The sequence below is a fragment of the Nannospalax galili genome, unplaced genomic scaffold (assembly GCF_000622305.1).
Source record: "Nannospalax galili isolate Female #2095 unplaced genomic scaffold, S.galili_v1.0 scaffold34, whole genome shotgun sequence".
Classification (NCBI taxonomy): domain Eukaryota; kingdom Metazoa; phylum Chordata; class Mammalia; order Rodentia; family Spalacidae; genus Nannospalax; species Nannospalax galili.
Genome location: NW_008338996.1, coordinates 6,954,055 through 6,971,529, shown reverse-complemented (window position 1 = coordinate 6,971,529; position 17,475 = coordinate 6,954,055). Strand labels below are relative to the sequence as shown.

The window sequence follows — 17,475 nt, the reverse complement described above, 5'->3', positions numbered from 1 at the left end:
GATGGATGGGTGGATGGATGGATGGATGGGTGGATGGATGGATGGATGGATTGGTGGATGGATTGATGGATGGGTGGATGGATGGATGGATGGATGGATGGATGGATGGATGAAGCTGTGAGAAGTAGACAGAACGGTAGGAAATAATCACATAAAGCTGATTGTTAGGTCATGATACAAACTCCAGGTTTTGTTACATGTGATAAGATAGGAAACTATTGAAAATAGTTATATGGGGCTGAAGTGGGGAAGGCTAAAGCCAGTCATGAGATCACTGTGAGGCCCAAGGAGAAAAGGGATGAAGTGGTGCGCTGAGTACCCTCCATGTGCATCTGAACATAGGATTAGAGTGACTCCATGTGGGAATTCTCTCCGTTTCTGTGTCTTTCAGTCTGTTAGAGAATGACTAATTGTTATGAAACAAGGGGAAGAATTTCAGGCCCATGTTCGTTTGTTGCCAGTCCTTGAAGGAACCAGGAACTAATGTGTAAGCTACTCAGCTTCGGCAGACCTATTTGGCATTTGAAGCTGGTTAGCAGATTCATGACTCTTTAGGAGTCCCTCACCACCCTGTCTTTTGTACCCTGGACAGACTGATCTAGTTGAAGAGGTCAACTGTAAACCATGGTCAGAATAGTTTTAATGGGGTCAGCAATGTGGGCTTGACTTGAAGCCTTTGAAAGAAAGACAGCGTGAAGTCAATATATTTCTGCTCCAGAGGAAACATATGCCAACATAGCTTCCACAAGCCTTTACCCAAGCATCCTCATGTAAACAGTTGAGGCTTACAGCACCACTAATGCCCCTGTTCCAAGAAGCCTTTATTTGGTTACAAAGATTGCACATTTTGGGATCATTTGCTGTTGTCTTTGTTTGGATACATTGTTATATGGCACAAAGCTTGTTGTGGCTTTAGTACCATTCTTAAATAAACAGCTGAATTTAAAAATACATTTTTTTCTTGTTCTCAAAAAAATAGATCAAAGTGATAGTCGTTAAAGTGTCATAATGCCAGTCACTGTTCTCTCTGCTATAACAGGGACAGATGATTTCCCCCAAACTGACCTATCTTTCTAACAAATGTTTTGAAATACAGGTTAAATCTACCCAGCCTTTGGAAGGTATCCCATTTCAGAAGAGAATGCACTGAAATTATTTTCATTTTTCATTGTGCCCTAAGTCAAGTCTATGGCCAATGACTGACAATCCTCATGTCCCGATCTACAAGTACTTTGTACCTTTTCTTTAACAGAAGCTTAGTAACTCTGAAAGCTTCTAAGACTAATTAGTCCATACCAATGACACTATGAAAAATCTAGAGAAAACCCCAAAATAGTATTGCACTTTGTTAATGGATGATACACTATTTTGTTCCCAGAATTAAATATTGGGGGGGGGCAGGAGAGTAGAAAAGGCATTGTATTTAGTATAGGTTCAAGAACTAGAATTCTCATTTTGTTTCTAATGAATAGTTTCTTTAAACTCTTTATCATATAGCTTCAATCATATAAATCTCAACTTCCCCATAGATAAAATGAAAGAATTATTTTCAGCTCCAAGATCATTATCATAAAGCTTATTTGACCATCCATGATATGCCAAATACTTAAATGTACTTACTACCATAATTTCCATGGAGGAGGAAGTTATGCATATTTATATCTACAGTTTATCATAGTCTCTGGCATACAAGAACAACTAAGTAAAACAATGTTTTGAGTTCTTCAGATTTTTTGTTTGTTTTGCTTTTTTAGAATGTACATCTAAATGCTTGTTCTTGGACAATATCATACACATATAAAGTATTGTATGCTCTCTCTCCCCATCCTCTCATAATCTCTCTTAGATTCCTATATTGATTACTTCTATGTTTCTGTGATAAAGCATCATGACCAAGGCAACTTAGGGATGGAAAAGTTTATTTAGGCTTACGGTTCCAGGGGGAGAGTCCATTATGGTAGGGGAGGTATGATGGCAGGAAGCTGACAGCTCACATCTTCAAGCATGTGAAGGAAGCAGTGAGAGCAAACTGCAAGCGAGGCCAGCTTGTGAACAGTCAAAATTTGCCATCAGTGATGCCCTTCCTCCTTGCAAGGAAGTAGCAAGGCCACACCTACTAAAGATTCTATAGCCATCTCCACCCACCACCACCAACTATTCAAGTGTACACATACTTGTGCCTATGGGGGACAAGTCTCATTTAAACCATTACAATCCCTATCAATCCCCACCTCCACTCCAGTCACTTTTCCACATTGATGACTTTAGATTTTGTTTTGGAACCCATTTAGTTTAACCTGGGCCATCTGTGTGACCACTGGTGTGGAACTATCCAATGAAGCCCGGTGGTGGGGTCACCAATAGATACACAGTTGAAGGCAATGACAACTTTCCCCTCTGAATATATCAGTAGCAAATAATTCAGCAGTGAGGGGTAGTTTACCCCAAGGGCTTCTCCCTTCATGCCTGACTCATATGTGCTCACTTTTGTGCAAACTCAGTGCAGGCATCCCCAGCTGCTCAGTTCACGAGCTCAACAACTGTGCCAAGCCCAGAAGCCCCTCTCCCTATCTTTTTCTGTCTCCTCTTCTGCAATATTCCTTGGACCTCATAGGTGGTAGGAATGTGTTGTTTAGGGCTGAGCATTTGTCACTTATTTTCAGCACTCTGTGTAGCTGTGAGCCTTTGTATTTACTACTGTTCATTGGAAACAGAAGCATCTCTGAATAAGACTGAGTGTAGCATTTGCCTATGAGTATAAACATAGATATTTAGAATAGAGCTTGACACCATGTACATTTAATTAAACAACAGCATTCAGTTCCCCTCTAGGACCTATAACTTCCCTGTGGTGGGCTTTTGGCCAGATTTAGAGTACCAAGCATGAAGTCCCATTTATGGAATCACCCTCAAATTCAATCAGAGAGTGACTGGTTATTCCCATAACATTAGTGCCACTACTGTACAAGTGAGCATAAATTGTCAAAGCTTCTTATCAAGCAAAGTTAGTGTCTCCCAATTTTCTGAAATATTCCTACCATATAAGTAGACGTATTCTTTCTTTAAGCTGTTGCTTTTTCTTCCTTTCCTTATCATTTATATTGAAAACAGTCCGGTACCAACTTTGATCATTTCTACCCTTGAGGGTTCCTTCGTATCTAGAGCTGGATGGATTACAGGAGACTCTCTAAGAAGATACATTCTTCTACCCTTGCCTCATTCCAGTTTCATCATTGTGAAGAATCCACATTATGCCCTTAAAACCAGTTTCATTCTTGCCTCTATTGATCTACTTAGTGAGGAAATCTAAAAGGTAATCTTTTTTTTTCATAGCTTGGGAAACTCAGGCATAGGATGGTGAAGTATATAAAAAATTAACCAATAATCAGAGTCAGATCAATAGCTGAAGGTTCTGACTTAAAGGGTAAAAGCATTTCACAATAAGTCTATGCCCCAGCATTTGCTCATATTTTAAGGTAAACTTGTTTCATTGTCTCTAGACTTGGGCTTCAAAGCTGCAAAGTGTGTAACAAGTAACAATCTCTTTCTATCTCAACGGGCGCCCTCGGTATGTACCTCAAGGATGCAGGTGTGTAGACTTTAATCATGATGCTCTGTCCAGATGAAAACTGAACACAAAGTCAATGTAGGGCTGACCAATTGCCTGTCTACATACAAAAAGTCCATTCACCTGAGGCTTTGGGGGCTAAGCTCATTCCTTCTGAGAGGAAGAGAAAGTTTCTGACTTATAAACAATCAGCTGGGGAAAGCAGGCTTTGTTAATCCTCATCCAGTGCCCTTGTTGAAAGCACAGACTTCTAAATGGGCTACCACATGTCCTGGTATGAATCTCAAATGATGAGTTCCTTTTTGCTATGAGAAGATGGAGTTAGATGGAGAGCAGGCTGCTTAGCATAAGGCTTGCTATAAACCAATTCCTACTGGTGTCTCAACACTTTTTCCTTCATCCTAAGATCAGTTTCCAAAGGGTAAAGAGTCTGAACTGTATTTGCACAGGAATGTACACATCAGGAATTCTGAAATCTAGTCATTCATACATTTAACAAATACCTGTTGAAAGTCTTTTGCATTTTTAGGAAGGCTCTCTCTCTCTTTCTCTCATAATCTTCACATTATCCCTACTGATGGAGCATAAATCTATCCTATCCTATCTATCTATCTATCTATCTATCTATCTATCTATCTCTATCTATCTATCTTCTATCTTCTATCTAATCTATCTATCTATCTATCTATCTTTCTATCTATCTATTTTCTATCTATCATCTATCTATGTATCCTCTATCTCATCTATCTTATCTATCTATCTATCTATCTATCATCTATCTATCTGCCTATCATCTATCTATCATCTATCTATCTATCTATCTATCTATCTATCTATCTATCTATCTATATATCATCTATCAATGCCACCTGGCTACTTCACAGAAGGCAGGGTAGCAGGGCAATCAACTGTCAAATTCTTCACAGTAACCTCCTCAGTGTCCAGCACAAAGCATTCAAGGAACACCAAGTAAATTGATGTAATGAAAACAAGAAGGCCAGTTTTGTTTTATTGTTCTGTGGCTGCTGTCTTTGTTTTTCCTGGCCACACATTTGTATTCCATTCCTTACTCTGTTCTCTTTAGTGCTTGGGGCAGAGGGAATAGGGAAGGAGAGAGAATTCCCCAGGCAAAGACTGGCAGATGGAGCAGAGGGACCCCTGGGACACTAGTAGCAAGACAAACTGAATAGCAGAATCTAAGGATGTTATTTTTAAAAGGAACTCATAATAGCTTTGTCAGCAGAATGTTGGACAAGAAACCACGCATTGTCTTTCTCAGCCTTTCTCTCTCTCTCTCTCTCTCTCTCTCTCTCTCTCTCTCTCTCATTTATTTGTTTAGTTAGTTAGTTAGTTAGTTAGTTAGTTAGTTAATTAGTTGTTAGGTAGTTAGGTAGTTAGTGTGTGTAATGTGTGTGTGCTAGGATGCATGCATGGAGGTTAGAAGACAAATTGTAAGAGTTGGTTTTCTCTTTCCATGTGGAGATGGACCTGAGGTTGCCAGGCTTGGTGGCAAGTGCCTCTACTGCTGAGCCACCTCTCTGTCCCTCCTTCTTTTACATGCTAACTCTTCTCTATCTTTTGACTCGATCTCTGCCTATCTCTCTACCATCCATCTGACTTCTATCTAACTTTGCATTGGTTTTCTTTCTCACTTATGTCTGTCCATACCTCTGTCCATTCTCAAGTTTTGATTCTAATCAGATTTGTTATGGTCTTAAATCTAATCAGAAAGAAGTAAACCTTTATAAGAATTTACCTCTATTTCCATTTTCTGCTACTGTGAGAGGTCTTTTGCTGAGGAAATGAATAAGTCATCTTAGAAGGCAAATGTTATAATATCTCATTATAATTTCTCCCTCTTTGTCTTCATATTGGAAGAAAAGAAATGTACCAAAATCAGTCAACCTCATGATCTTATCCTTAAGGGGTAAGGTTTTTTTTTTTTTTATCATTCTATTAATATTATTTATAAGCAAGATCTCTCTGCTAGGAATAAAAAGCCAGGCTCTAGGGCTGGAGAGATGGCTCAGCAGTTAAGAGCACTGGCTGCTCTTGCAGAGGACCCGGATTCCATTCCCAGCACTCACATGGCAGCTAACGACCATCCACAACTCAGTTCCAGGAGAATCCAGTGCAATACACAACATGGGTGCACTTGTATACATTCAGGCAATACACTCGGCTGTATATATCTCTATTGATATAAGTGGGCATTCTAACTCTCTACAGTCCAGTTCCTTGGGTTCTAAAGTCTGGATGTATAGCTGATTGCTCTTGAGATGCACCTAAGTTTTGTAAGTGTGTGAATTGTCCATAGTCACTGAGAGGCTGTGAGAAGTGCTGAGATTGTCTTGTGGTAGAAGTACCTGGCAGGCTACTGGTCACTGAATTTCTCAGCTGGTTCCCATGTGTCCTTCACTAATTGAACTATAATGAATTGTCTTATTTTGGCCTTTTCCATAGTATTTCACCATGTAATCTCTTTATAGAAATAAACAAGCTTGGAAGAGGCTCAACATTCTGCTACCCCTGAATTCAATGACCCTTTTATCAACATAGAAATTCAGGTCCAATTGATTTATCCTTGACCCTTCTTTCTAGAAGGGAAACTGAAAATATTTCAAGTGAATACTAATTTAACAAGCTAATTTAAATTCAGTCACTTAGAAACAAATTGATCCGTTAGAAGAAAGCATTTTTCCTGTCACGATTATTTTAGAATGTACAATGTACATTGTGTTCATTTCCTGTGGAGGCCTTGTCCTGGCTGGGGCAATTAGGTCCACATTACAGGTGTGGAGCCAGAGATTAAGAAACAAAACAGTTTTGAAAATTTGCATAGGCAATATGAGGGGCAGAAATCAAACTCAGGTCTTTGGCCTTAAGCTCAGTGCCTTCTTCAGAGTTTTACTTTATTATTTTGAAGTAAGTATTAGACAGATGATCTGGCAGTAACCTAATGGCTATCAAACACAATGATTTGACTGGAAATTCAAATTTAGATTTCCATGTGCCTGTTGCTTAGACATATTTTCTAATGGCACACTCCTCACTTTCAAAGTGTTCTAGTTTTGATAATAAATTATACAGTGGCCTTTAGACACGAGGCAGAGACAACCTTTCAAGGAATCTAGACCCTATCAGAGGAGCTTTAGAATGCAGCACAGTGTGATGGGTGTTGTTAGACTTAACATCTTTTTTAAAATTATTTATTTAATAACCACATGATTAGAAGAAGCATTTCATTACAGCATTGACGTATTGAATAACAATTTCTGGAGCAAAGATGCATCTCTTTCAATATTGCCTATAAATTTTTAGTGGTTCATTTGTATGATGGAGTTTTACTCAGCAGTAAAGAAAGATGAAATCATGAAATTTGCAGGTAGATAGATAGAACTAGAAACTGTTATACAAAGTGAAGAAACACAGCCCCAAAAAAAAAAAAAAATCCCAAACTCTCCCCCCCAAAAAACATGTTATGTTCTCCCTCATATATGGATCCTAACACCAAATCCTTATAAGTGAGTATGTATCCAGACATAACCAAAGGAACCCAGGATAATGAAAAGGAACCAGGGGGGTAAAGGAAAAGAAAGAATCTGAAATAGAATAACAGTAGGAAACAGGCATTAATAAGGGAGATATAAATGGGATTATTTTAAGGGGAGGAGGGAGGGAGAGTTATACAAGGAATCTTGAGGATAAAGGGAAAGAAGGAACTCAAGAGAGTTGGGACTATTGGAGAATGGTATTATTAAGAGAGAAATGGGGAAAATTGGGGCACTTTAAATGGGGAAACCACGGTGGAAGGGTTAGACAATGTGAGAGATAAATAATGCCTAGCTAGTTTTAAAAAACCAAAAGGAACCATATTAATGGACCAACCTACTGACAAATTAAAAGTACCAGACTGGTGGAACTAACCTTCTTGGAGTCTAACAGCCATACTTTGAGGCCTATACTAATTTGATCAGAGGGACATAAAGGACAGTTTTTACTCCTTGCCCTCCTAGGTCAACTAAGCTCCAGGGTACTATGAGCATCTCTCAAAATGTCCTGTAACTGTGGTGAGTCACCTGGCCTCTTGATAAAGGAGGCCATGGAAACTCCACCAAATGGACTTGAACCAGTGTCCAGTCTGCAAAGAGGAGGGTCAACACAGAGGAAACATACATTTCCTCCATGCTTCCAAGTGAAGCCAGCCACATTCAAGCAGGACATTTGACTTATCTTCACATAGAACTGGTTGAAGAAAGGAGACAGGGGCTCCTCCCAAGCCCATGTGACCCCTGAGGTAAAGTGAAGATCTTAAACAGATAGGCATCTATTCAGAGGAGGCATCTAGCTTTGCCTAGAAGCAATGGAGGTGTGGTACAGAGGAGCTGATGCAAGCCATTGAAAGGTGGCAGGGTGATCTGTAGGCATAGCCACCTAGGTTTCTCCTTAATTGTTCTACACTGAACACTAGGAAACATGCTCTTGCATAAGTCACACCTCAGATAACATCCTGCTACTAGCTCAGTGATCCTCTGATACTTAGAGACAAGTGAGCATCATTGCAAACAACCACAGATTTTAACTTTGCAAATAGAAAAGAGGCTTCTGTGGTTTGAATTAGGCAGGAGTTTGCAAATTCACTTGTTCTTTCATTGAGACTCTTAAGCCCTTAGAAGCATTAGGTTGTGCTGTTGGAGTCCTATTATTCCAACAGCCTTCTTGGCTTTCAAGGCTAAGATAAGAGAAGAAAAGAGACTTATTTAATGTAGCACAGCACTTTAGTGAAAGGGCTGAAACTGAAGCTGGTTCATTCTTTTTGCAAAACTGAAATCCTCTTTGGAGTTAAATAAACCCAGGTTGCAAATAGAAATTTCTGTGGTATTGGGAAATGTACCAGAACTTGGAAAGTGAAAACCTTAATTGGGTTCCTAAATCTGGCACTAACCTACTGTGCAACCTGGGTATATTATTAAAGGTATATGAGATCTCATTTTCCTTATGTGGAAGATCAAAATTATACTTAAAATAGGGACATCTTCTTCACAATGTGTTTGTGAGGCTCACTAGGGATGAATGAAGATGGAAGTGTTTGCGAATTTTGTCGAAGATTGGAGGCATACGAATGAGATCTTCCCTCTTAACATATACTAACTGTACAGTCAAATATTATTAACAGTAAGTACAATACTGTACAGGAAATTTCTAGAGTGTTTTCCTCTCATATAATTAAAACACCATGCCCATTGAACACAACTCCCATTCCCTCCCCTCCAGATCCCTATTTTGCTTTCTATCTCTGAGTTTCACCATTTTTATAAGTGGAATCAGGCAGTTTTGTGCTCCCGTGACTGGCCCATTTACTTAGGATAACGCTCTCCAGTTTCATCTAAGCTGTTACATATGGCAGGATTTCCTTTTTTCCCTAAAGGCTGAAGACTATTCCATTGTGACTAATGACCATGGACTCAACAAAGCATATGGTTTTGGTGGTCTAATCCATGGCTGCTGCTGAGAGCTGAGGCAAAGGAACAAATATTTACTTATTGTCCCCCTTTCTATATCCATCTCCCACAGACGAACCCAGCCGGTGCTATTTCCATGATGGGGATGGGATGTGTGAAGAGTTTGAACAAAAAACTAGCATTAAAGACTGTGGTGTCTACACGCCCCAGGGTTTCCTGGATCAATGGGCGTCCAATGCTTCAGTATCCCATCAAGACCAGCGGTGCCCAGGTTGGGTTGTCATTGGACAGCCAGCAGCATCCCAGGTAAGCTTGTAGTCATGTGGGACACCTTCTGCAGGCTCTCAGAGTCACTGCCGTGCCTCTCAAGGTGCCCACCTCAAACACGATGTCATCGGACATCACCATCTGAGTTTATCTTTAGCCACGTGTGATGTCAGCCCCTTCTCAGTGCTATAGGTAAAGGACTAGGCATTCAGTGGCCAAGGGGAGGGAACACAACCATAATAAGAGTAATGGCTGTCCTCTATGTCATTACCTGTTATGATTCACATGTGGGAAAGAATTTCATCCTGCGTATACCATTGGAATTCAATGGGGTAAAACAAATTTATTTGGGAAGACTTAGTTTTTTTGTCAGGCAGTATCAAGTTATATGCTTATTGAATTAATAGCATCTCTGCCGTGATTTTCTGTGTAGACTTGGACTAGTCTCCTCATCTTTCTGGGCTCCAGTTTTTCTTTCCGCATGTTTAAAAGAACAGCTTAGCTTGATGCATATCAGAGATCTTGCTACTGCTAAGATGACGTGACTTATTCCATGGTCTCCTAATGCACTATTTATGTACCATAGTTATCTCTCAGGGGAATGACAGCCTATTTGAGGGAGCAAGCATTTTGGGGCCACCAGAGCTTGTGTGATCCTAGGGATGGCTATGCTCTCCCCAGAGCCCCCTTTGCAATTATCCTACTGAGAAAGCACCTGCCTTCTTCTGAGACTCCCATTTCCCAGAGACACGACTCAGTGCTTCTGACTGCCCAGCACAACGGCCTTTTCTGAGCCCAGTGTGCCTCCTGGCCTTACAGATGAGCCGTGATTCCCAGTCATTCCTCTCTGATATTACTTCCTTACTTCAGGCTCAGTGGGGTACACCGAGGTTTAAGATAACATAAAATAGGACCTTGGGCTGGGTGGGGTCCAGTGAGAATTATTGGATAAGGTAAAAGGTAGGAATATACAACCGCCTCATATATCCATTGTCACCTCTGTTTGATCATGCCTTCATCTCCTTTGCTCATGTTTACATTATTAGATTCTTGAATTTCTCATTTGCTTTCATCACTGGATGACCTAAGCTGAGTGGAAAGAACTGGATTCCTGGGGTTTCCTGGTGCTGTTCATGTACTGTGCCAGCCTAGGAAAGAGTGGGCACATGTTCATTTTCTTTATGTGCTGCCTCTAGGCTGGGTGAATTCACCTATGTGTTTGCACCTTCACACGGAACTCTATTTGTATACCCACTTAGCTCCCCCATCGGGCCATCAATTCTTTAACAGTAGACTGGGGTTCCGTTCTTCTTTCCCCCTCCTCAAGAACAGCATTTAGGTAAGATTAGGTGCCCAGAATGTCTGCTTTTGCTTTGTAAGTAAATGCGTGCACATGCGTGCGCACACACGTACACACACACACACACACACACACACACACACACACACTGAGGGAAAATGTTCTGTCAGCCATTGTTTCTCCCTCACATCGAATGTACAGGAATTCCAAATTCCACACCAGCATTCAGTTCCTGGAGATGTTTGAAAAACGTTACTCAAAAGGGGGAATTATTAACACACTGAGAACCCCATATGTGCCGGAGTTTAGGGAACAGCTGTGCTTAAAACTCACCAAAAGTTAGTGCTGCTAATATGAGTGAAGGACAGAAGGAATTTCCCAGTCTTGTCATTTGAAAAGAGACTTTATGGGACAGTTATTCCAGTCTTCTAGGGAGAAGGGCTGTCAGGAGTTATGGTTGGTTATCTCTTCCTAAACAAAAATCCAATCTTAAAAAAATCATTATAAATACTAGCTCTTCGATTTACTAAGAGGAAAGGAGGAAACAAAATCGTCCTATTGAATTATTCATTGTAACCAATTTTATTATAATGAAATCGGCTAGGTTCCATTACTCTGTGCTTGGACATAATCTTTGTTACAAGGAGACTTGAGCTGTAACTAAATTTGCCATAATGAGATAAGCTCACTGGCCTCTGCAGGGTCAGGGGAGAGAATCTGTGTGCAGACTCGGTGCAAAGTCAGGAAGAGAACATTCTGGAAGGTGCAGAACAGTCTCCAGCTTCCTCATCTGAAAGCAAATGCCTTAGAAGTCACCCCTCATCCCACCCCCCAGCACTCACATGCACAAGCACTCATGCACACACACACACACACACATATGCAAAGCCATGTGCACACAAACATATATGTACTCACACAGCACAGGCTGCTTCATTCAAGGTAAATGTATTCTCGAAGTTCAAGACCAGCTCCCGTATGATGACAGAGAAACAGGAAGAAGTGTAACTGTGTTCCTCATTCCCCTGTTTAGTAACTAGAGAAGACTAGTAGTTAATTTTCTCCCTGTCAGGGCCTCCAGTGAAGATGTTGGTGGCATGAGAAAATGAGCTGGGAGACTCTTGAAAGCTGTATTTAAGAATCAGATAGAAAACTGCACCCTGGGTCCCTCACCTTCCTCCAACATGATCATCCCTTCCCCTCTCGGCCTCCCTCTACCTTTCCCTTTCCCCCTCCCTCTCTCCCTTTCTCCCCCTCTCTTCCTTTTCTTTTCCATCTCCCTCTCTTTATTCTTTCCCCTTCTTCCCCGCCCCTTCATTCATACATGAATAAGCCTGTAAGTGCTCAATCCAGAGACTGACCAAACTAAATATAGGAAAATACCTGGGAAGGAGCTAGTACTTTCTGACTTCCACCACCCACCATGCTAAACATTCACATACTTATAGCCAACTACCTCGCCATTGTTCAAGGTTAACATTGTTGTCTACCTTAGACAACTGGGGAAGAGCAGTGGTCTCCCCAGGCAGCTAAAAGACCTATAAGTGAAGAATTTAGCATCATTAGAAGGATTTCTTAGAAAGCCACAGTGGGAGGGGGTCTGGGAATATGAGACCACAATGAAAGTTAGAAGTACTAGGTTCCAGAAAAACAAGCAGGGTCCTAGATGGCATGTCAAGGACTCATTCCTCCTGAGTATCACATAGTTCCATTGGAACCCAGGCTGTTCTCATTCCCTGTCATAGGGACCCTTTTTTGCAGTCCTTGGTCTTTACTAGAGCAGTCTTGACCCGGGGAATGATGAAACCACTCCAGGCACTCCTATTTCCTCTTTATAATTCAATTTATCCCATCTCTGTGAGCCTTTCTATGATGTTGTAAAAACAATAAATTCAAGTGTTTGTTGGCGGTATGTACCTATTTTGTGCTGTAGCCCGTAAGGAAACCCACAGAAGTGTAAGACCACTGACCCCATGACTATGCAAGACATACGTATGAGAACTCCATCCAGAGCACAGTCTCATCAGAACAAGGCTGTTGTAACTAGTGGATGAACAACCCTTCTAAGCTCATATCTCTGTGTGATATGAGCTTAGAATACCAACCTAAACTTGAGTTTGAGTTTGCATACGCCTGCCACTTCTAATGATTTCCAGTCTCTCTGGTCCATTTTCTCCAAACAAGTTTCCCAAATTTGGTTACAGTAAAGCTACCCTCAATTCTGAGTCTTGTATTCAAATGTTATCAGAAATATCATAACTTCCTGATTGTGCAAATTGGGCTGGATATCCTATAATAAGAGACATTCTTTGAATATTTGGGCCATGCACCTTCCTGGCCCAGCTGGAATCAAGAAGTTCCTGTGACCAAACAGAAATGTAAATGAATCAAGAGGATCAAGTTATCTCTCTTCTGTGAACCTCAGAAATGGTTTGGCTTGGTTTAATGTAAGTGCTTGCAGAGATCTTGTCTTGTTCATAGTTTGTCTCCATGCTTCACATTTCTCTTAACGTTTTACACCAAGCCTGCCAACACACAGTTCCTTGCTTCTGCTCTCACCCCCAGGGTTTCTACTCAAGTCTATTTCTTCCTGACTCAACAGGCAGCCCCTCTTTGCCAGGGCCTAAAGAGGAAATAACAATGCTAAAAGACGATCTAGAATTTACTGGGGGCGGTGAATACAGACCTCCAGTCAACCAAACAGTCTATTTGGTTATACTCTTGAGGACAAAACTTAGACTAAGCAGTTCTAGGGCAGTAGTTTGAGGATCAAAGTAAAAGAAACCATTTTTAAGAATGGGATTTATCAAAGATGGAAGGGAGCCATGTGATAGAATAAACTTCTCATATTATGAGGCTTCCACACTTCTTCAGGCTACACTGTTGATTTTATGAAGATTCCTGTATTAGAAAGCAGGTGGGTCCTAGTCACCTCTTTTTTCTTTACAATTGGCTTTGACTTTACATTAACCCTTTTGGGAGGTTGTATTAGTCTGTTCTACCTTCTTTTTATATTGTTGTGATGTATCACTCTGACTAAGAGCAACTTGGGGAAGAAAGGGTTTATGTCATCTTGTCAAGTGACAGTCCATCACAGATGGAAGTCAAGGCAAGGCAAGAACCCAGAGGCAGGACCTGAAGCAGAGGCCGTGAAGAATGTTTGCTCAGTGGTTTTCTTTATACAACCCAGGCCCACCTGCTCAAGGATGACACTGCCCACAGTGGCCTGGGCCCTTCTGCATCAGTTATCAATTAAGAAAACGCTTCATAGACATGGCCACAGGTCAGTCCCATAGAGGAAATTCCTTACCTGAGATTCCTCTTCCCAGGTGTCTCTAGTTTGTGTCAAGTTGACAAAAACTAGTCAGTACACGCTCCTTGCCAGTTCACCCTGAGTTGTGATCATCTTTGATATGTTCCTAATACTTTGTCTGTTAAAATGCAAATCATGATGTGTCTTATGCTATAATAGTGCATGTATTAATTCCCTTCTCCTTTTGATTGAAGGGAAGGACCCTTGCATCTTGCACTGATGAATGTGAAAGGGAGACCATGGACTGTAATGAGGAAAGGGGAAGCTCGCGTTATAATATTTCACATTTAACCATAGCACATGTTGGTCTGACTTTGTCCTCTTAACTTCTATTCGTAGAAACACTGAGCAAGATACTTCTCTGTGAAGCTCAGTATCCACCTATGGAAAATGAAAATGATAACCACACAGTAGAGATTAAGTTGGATAATACCTAACTGATAGAGATTAAAGAAGCAGAGAAAGCACTGGGCACTGAATTTTTCTACTTACTAGGCAGTACAATAGTCTTTCTCATTCCTGTTAGGTCCCCCTTATATTCTTTTACCCAAAGCAATCCACAGCAATCCACAGCAATCCACACAGGAGATATCAGTCAATATTTCATGCCACTAAGCATAGTCACATCAGCCAGTGTTCGATGTACACATCAGCACTTCGAGAAACTCTAAGAACATCCAAGAGTTCTTGCTGCTCTCAGAGAGATTACTGTTTCATCAGAGAGCTGTATCCATCTGAAGCAGTAGTCAAGCATCCCAGGGTGTGAAACCCAGAGGAGATTCCCTAAAGAAGAAAGCACACTCCTCCCAGTTTACTCAGTCAGCAGAGATGCTACATGAAAAGCCCTTTGTCTACTTTTAGAATGTCTAGGACAAATCATGAAAGCAATGCTTACCAAGTGCCTCTGGGCTCAGTACCAAATTCTTGAATCTTATTAAAGCTACTCCAGAAGGAGAAAATAATGTTCTCAATTTACAGATGAGGACACGAAGGCTTTGGGGCTCACGTCGGAATTCCAAGTGAAACACCCTCTGCAGTACCCCAAATGCTGCCCCATTGTTTCACTTTGCTGCCAAGATCTCCAGCCTTCAGCCCCTTCTTTTAAAAATAACTGTCTCATTCACATATATTTATTTTACACAGCGATGGGTTTCATAAAGACATTTTCATTCAAGATTATCATTTACTTTGACCATGTTCACCTTCCTGAAACTTCCCCTTTCTCTTTCCTCTTGCTGGTCCCCTTCCTTTAACCCAGAGAGCACTGCTTCAGGTTCTCATGTCGGGTAGTATATAAATAATATATGTATACACACATGTATACACAATATGTAATATAATTTAGAATTCACATATGAAATAAAATATGCAACATTTATCCTTCTGAGCCTAACGTACTTGTCCTAATACTATTACCTCTAGTTCTTTCTATTGTCCCCATAAGTGATGTAATTCGTTCTTCTTTAAGCTGAATAGAACCCTATTGTGTGTATGCACTACATGTAGTCAATATTGCATATTAGGCCAACATTTTGCTTTCCAAAGAATCTTCTAGAATGTGTATAGGATATGGAAATATATAAGAAACGGAACGCTTCAAGTTCCTGCCTCCGCATGTAAGACAAATTCCTCAAGCTTTGGAATGTATACCTACCTATTGCTGGAGGCTAGGCAGGAGGAAAAGAAGAAAAGCACAGTTAGGAAAGTTATAGATTGAAGAAGAAATTTTGTACAATTTCTGGTTTGTTAGATGCCATGCACGGGAAACCCCAACATGTCAGTAAAAGAGAATCATGAGATGTGGGCATTCCTTGATGGCCACCAGCTCTGGGCCAGAATGGCAGCAATTCATCTGTGTCTTCTCTACTGTTGTCTTCATAGAAAAAGGCTGGGTATGCTAGGGGGTCTCTGAATGCAAGGACAAGAAATCCTTCCGTATTGGGGTTGGGCATGTCTGTTATCCCAACACTGGAAGACAGGAGAACTGGAAGTTCAAGATTATTATAAGACACATAACAAGTTTGAGGTCAGCCTAGGTTACTTGAGACCATGTTAAAAAAAAATAAGTAAATGAAAGAAAAAAGCAATCTACCCATATATACTTTGATGAAGTGTACAAAGAAGTGCTTAGACACGGAAGCCTGGAGGAAGGCAGAGAGACATGTTCTGTGGGAATGGTTGTTGAGCTGCATCTAGAAGGGTTAGTAAGTTGAAGGACAGGGTACGGGGTGGGTGGGAAGAGCATGTTAGCGGTGGAGACAGAGTAAGGCAGATCAACGACAGTGACAGAGACAGAGAAAGGTGCATCCCAAAAGGACCAATAAGGAAGTGAAGAGTCCAGGGAAAGGAGCCAGGAGTACTCAGACACGCTGCAGATGCTTGGGAGTTATACTTTATCTCGAGGGCTGAGGAGAGCTTTTCTGAAGCTTTAAGCAGGAGTCAAACCTGGACAGACGTTGAAAAAAAACCCAGCAGCAATGCCTTTTGCACACCTCCTGTATGCCAGACCCTGTGAAGCACATTTTTCCCCATGTGTTTCACAACCACCCTCCTGAAGTTTTACTTCTTCTCTCTCAAAATGAAGAAACCAAGCCTCAGAGAGATGAATTGCCTTGCCTGAAGCACTTTTCTTTCTTCTTTCCTACCTCACTATGTGTTAACACAAAAATCTCTTGACTTGGAAATCTTGCAATGATAAGCACTTCCCCAGTGCTACGCAGATGATAATATTTGTAAAGAGTAGGGAAAAATCTTGATCTCACCAATTCCAAAGGCTATCTGCTCCTTCCTGCCTGTTGCTACCTTCAACAAAACATCCGACTCTTCTCATTAGTGAAACAGGGCAGTCCTTGCCAGTGGTATGGAAGGAGAGACAAAGGGAACACATTGAAACACTGGAGCAGAGAGATTCCAAGCACTTTCCCCAAAGGCCCAAGGGATCTGCTTTCTCCTGGTGGTTTCTGAATAATTTTTCAAGAGCACATGTGCAAGTCATCTAAGGAGACAGAACAGAAAGTACCGTGGTCTGTTACAGCCTGTCCCACTCATATGGGGCACCCAAAAGTCCCTCCAAGAGAGTGAAAAACAGAGACCCTGAGCTGGTTGCTGTCACCATCCCAAACCCATCATGGAAACCTTACACTGAGAGAGACTTTAAATCTATTAAAGCCATTAAGTTCTATAGAATCTCTTCAAAGAGATCCTCAAGGTTCCCCTTCTATGTCTCTGCCAATTTGCTTTGAACAGTCTTTCCATGCACTGATATGACAGACCGTGACCGACCTTGGAATTTCATCTGAACATATTTGAATGATGAAAGTTTTGAGAAAAAACTAATTGAGATTTGGGATCAGACCAACCTAAGGGTTCATCACTTAATAACTATATGATTAATTGGTCAAATCAGTCTCCCCGGCCGGATTTGCTTTTCAATGTGGGGGTAAACTACATGGCAGATGCTTGTCAAGAATGAGATGGTTGCTTCAGACCTGTGGTTTTCTTTCTGGTGACAATGGATAGATTCTTATAGAAACACCTTTGGCTTCCTGAGAGACAAATAGTATTA

At 41.0% G+C, this 17,475-nt stretch overlaps 1 protein-coding gene across 1 annotated transcript in view; it reads left to right on the top strand.

Annotated features, from left to right (window-relative positions):
- The window catches only part of Pappa (pappalysin 1), a 252,646-nt gene that overhangs the window by 145,641 nt on the left and 89,530 nt on the right, over window positions 1-17,475 (top strand). The window contains exon 10 of the mRNA XM_008833486.3: window positions 9,143-9,336. Within this exon, the coding sequence (XP_008831708.1) occupies window positions 9,143-9,336 (194 nt within the window). The remainder of the gene's footprint in view (window positions 1-9,142; window positions 9,337-17,475) is intronic.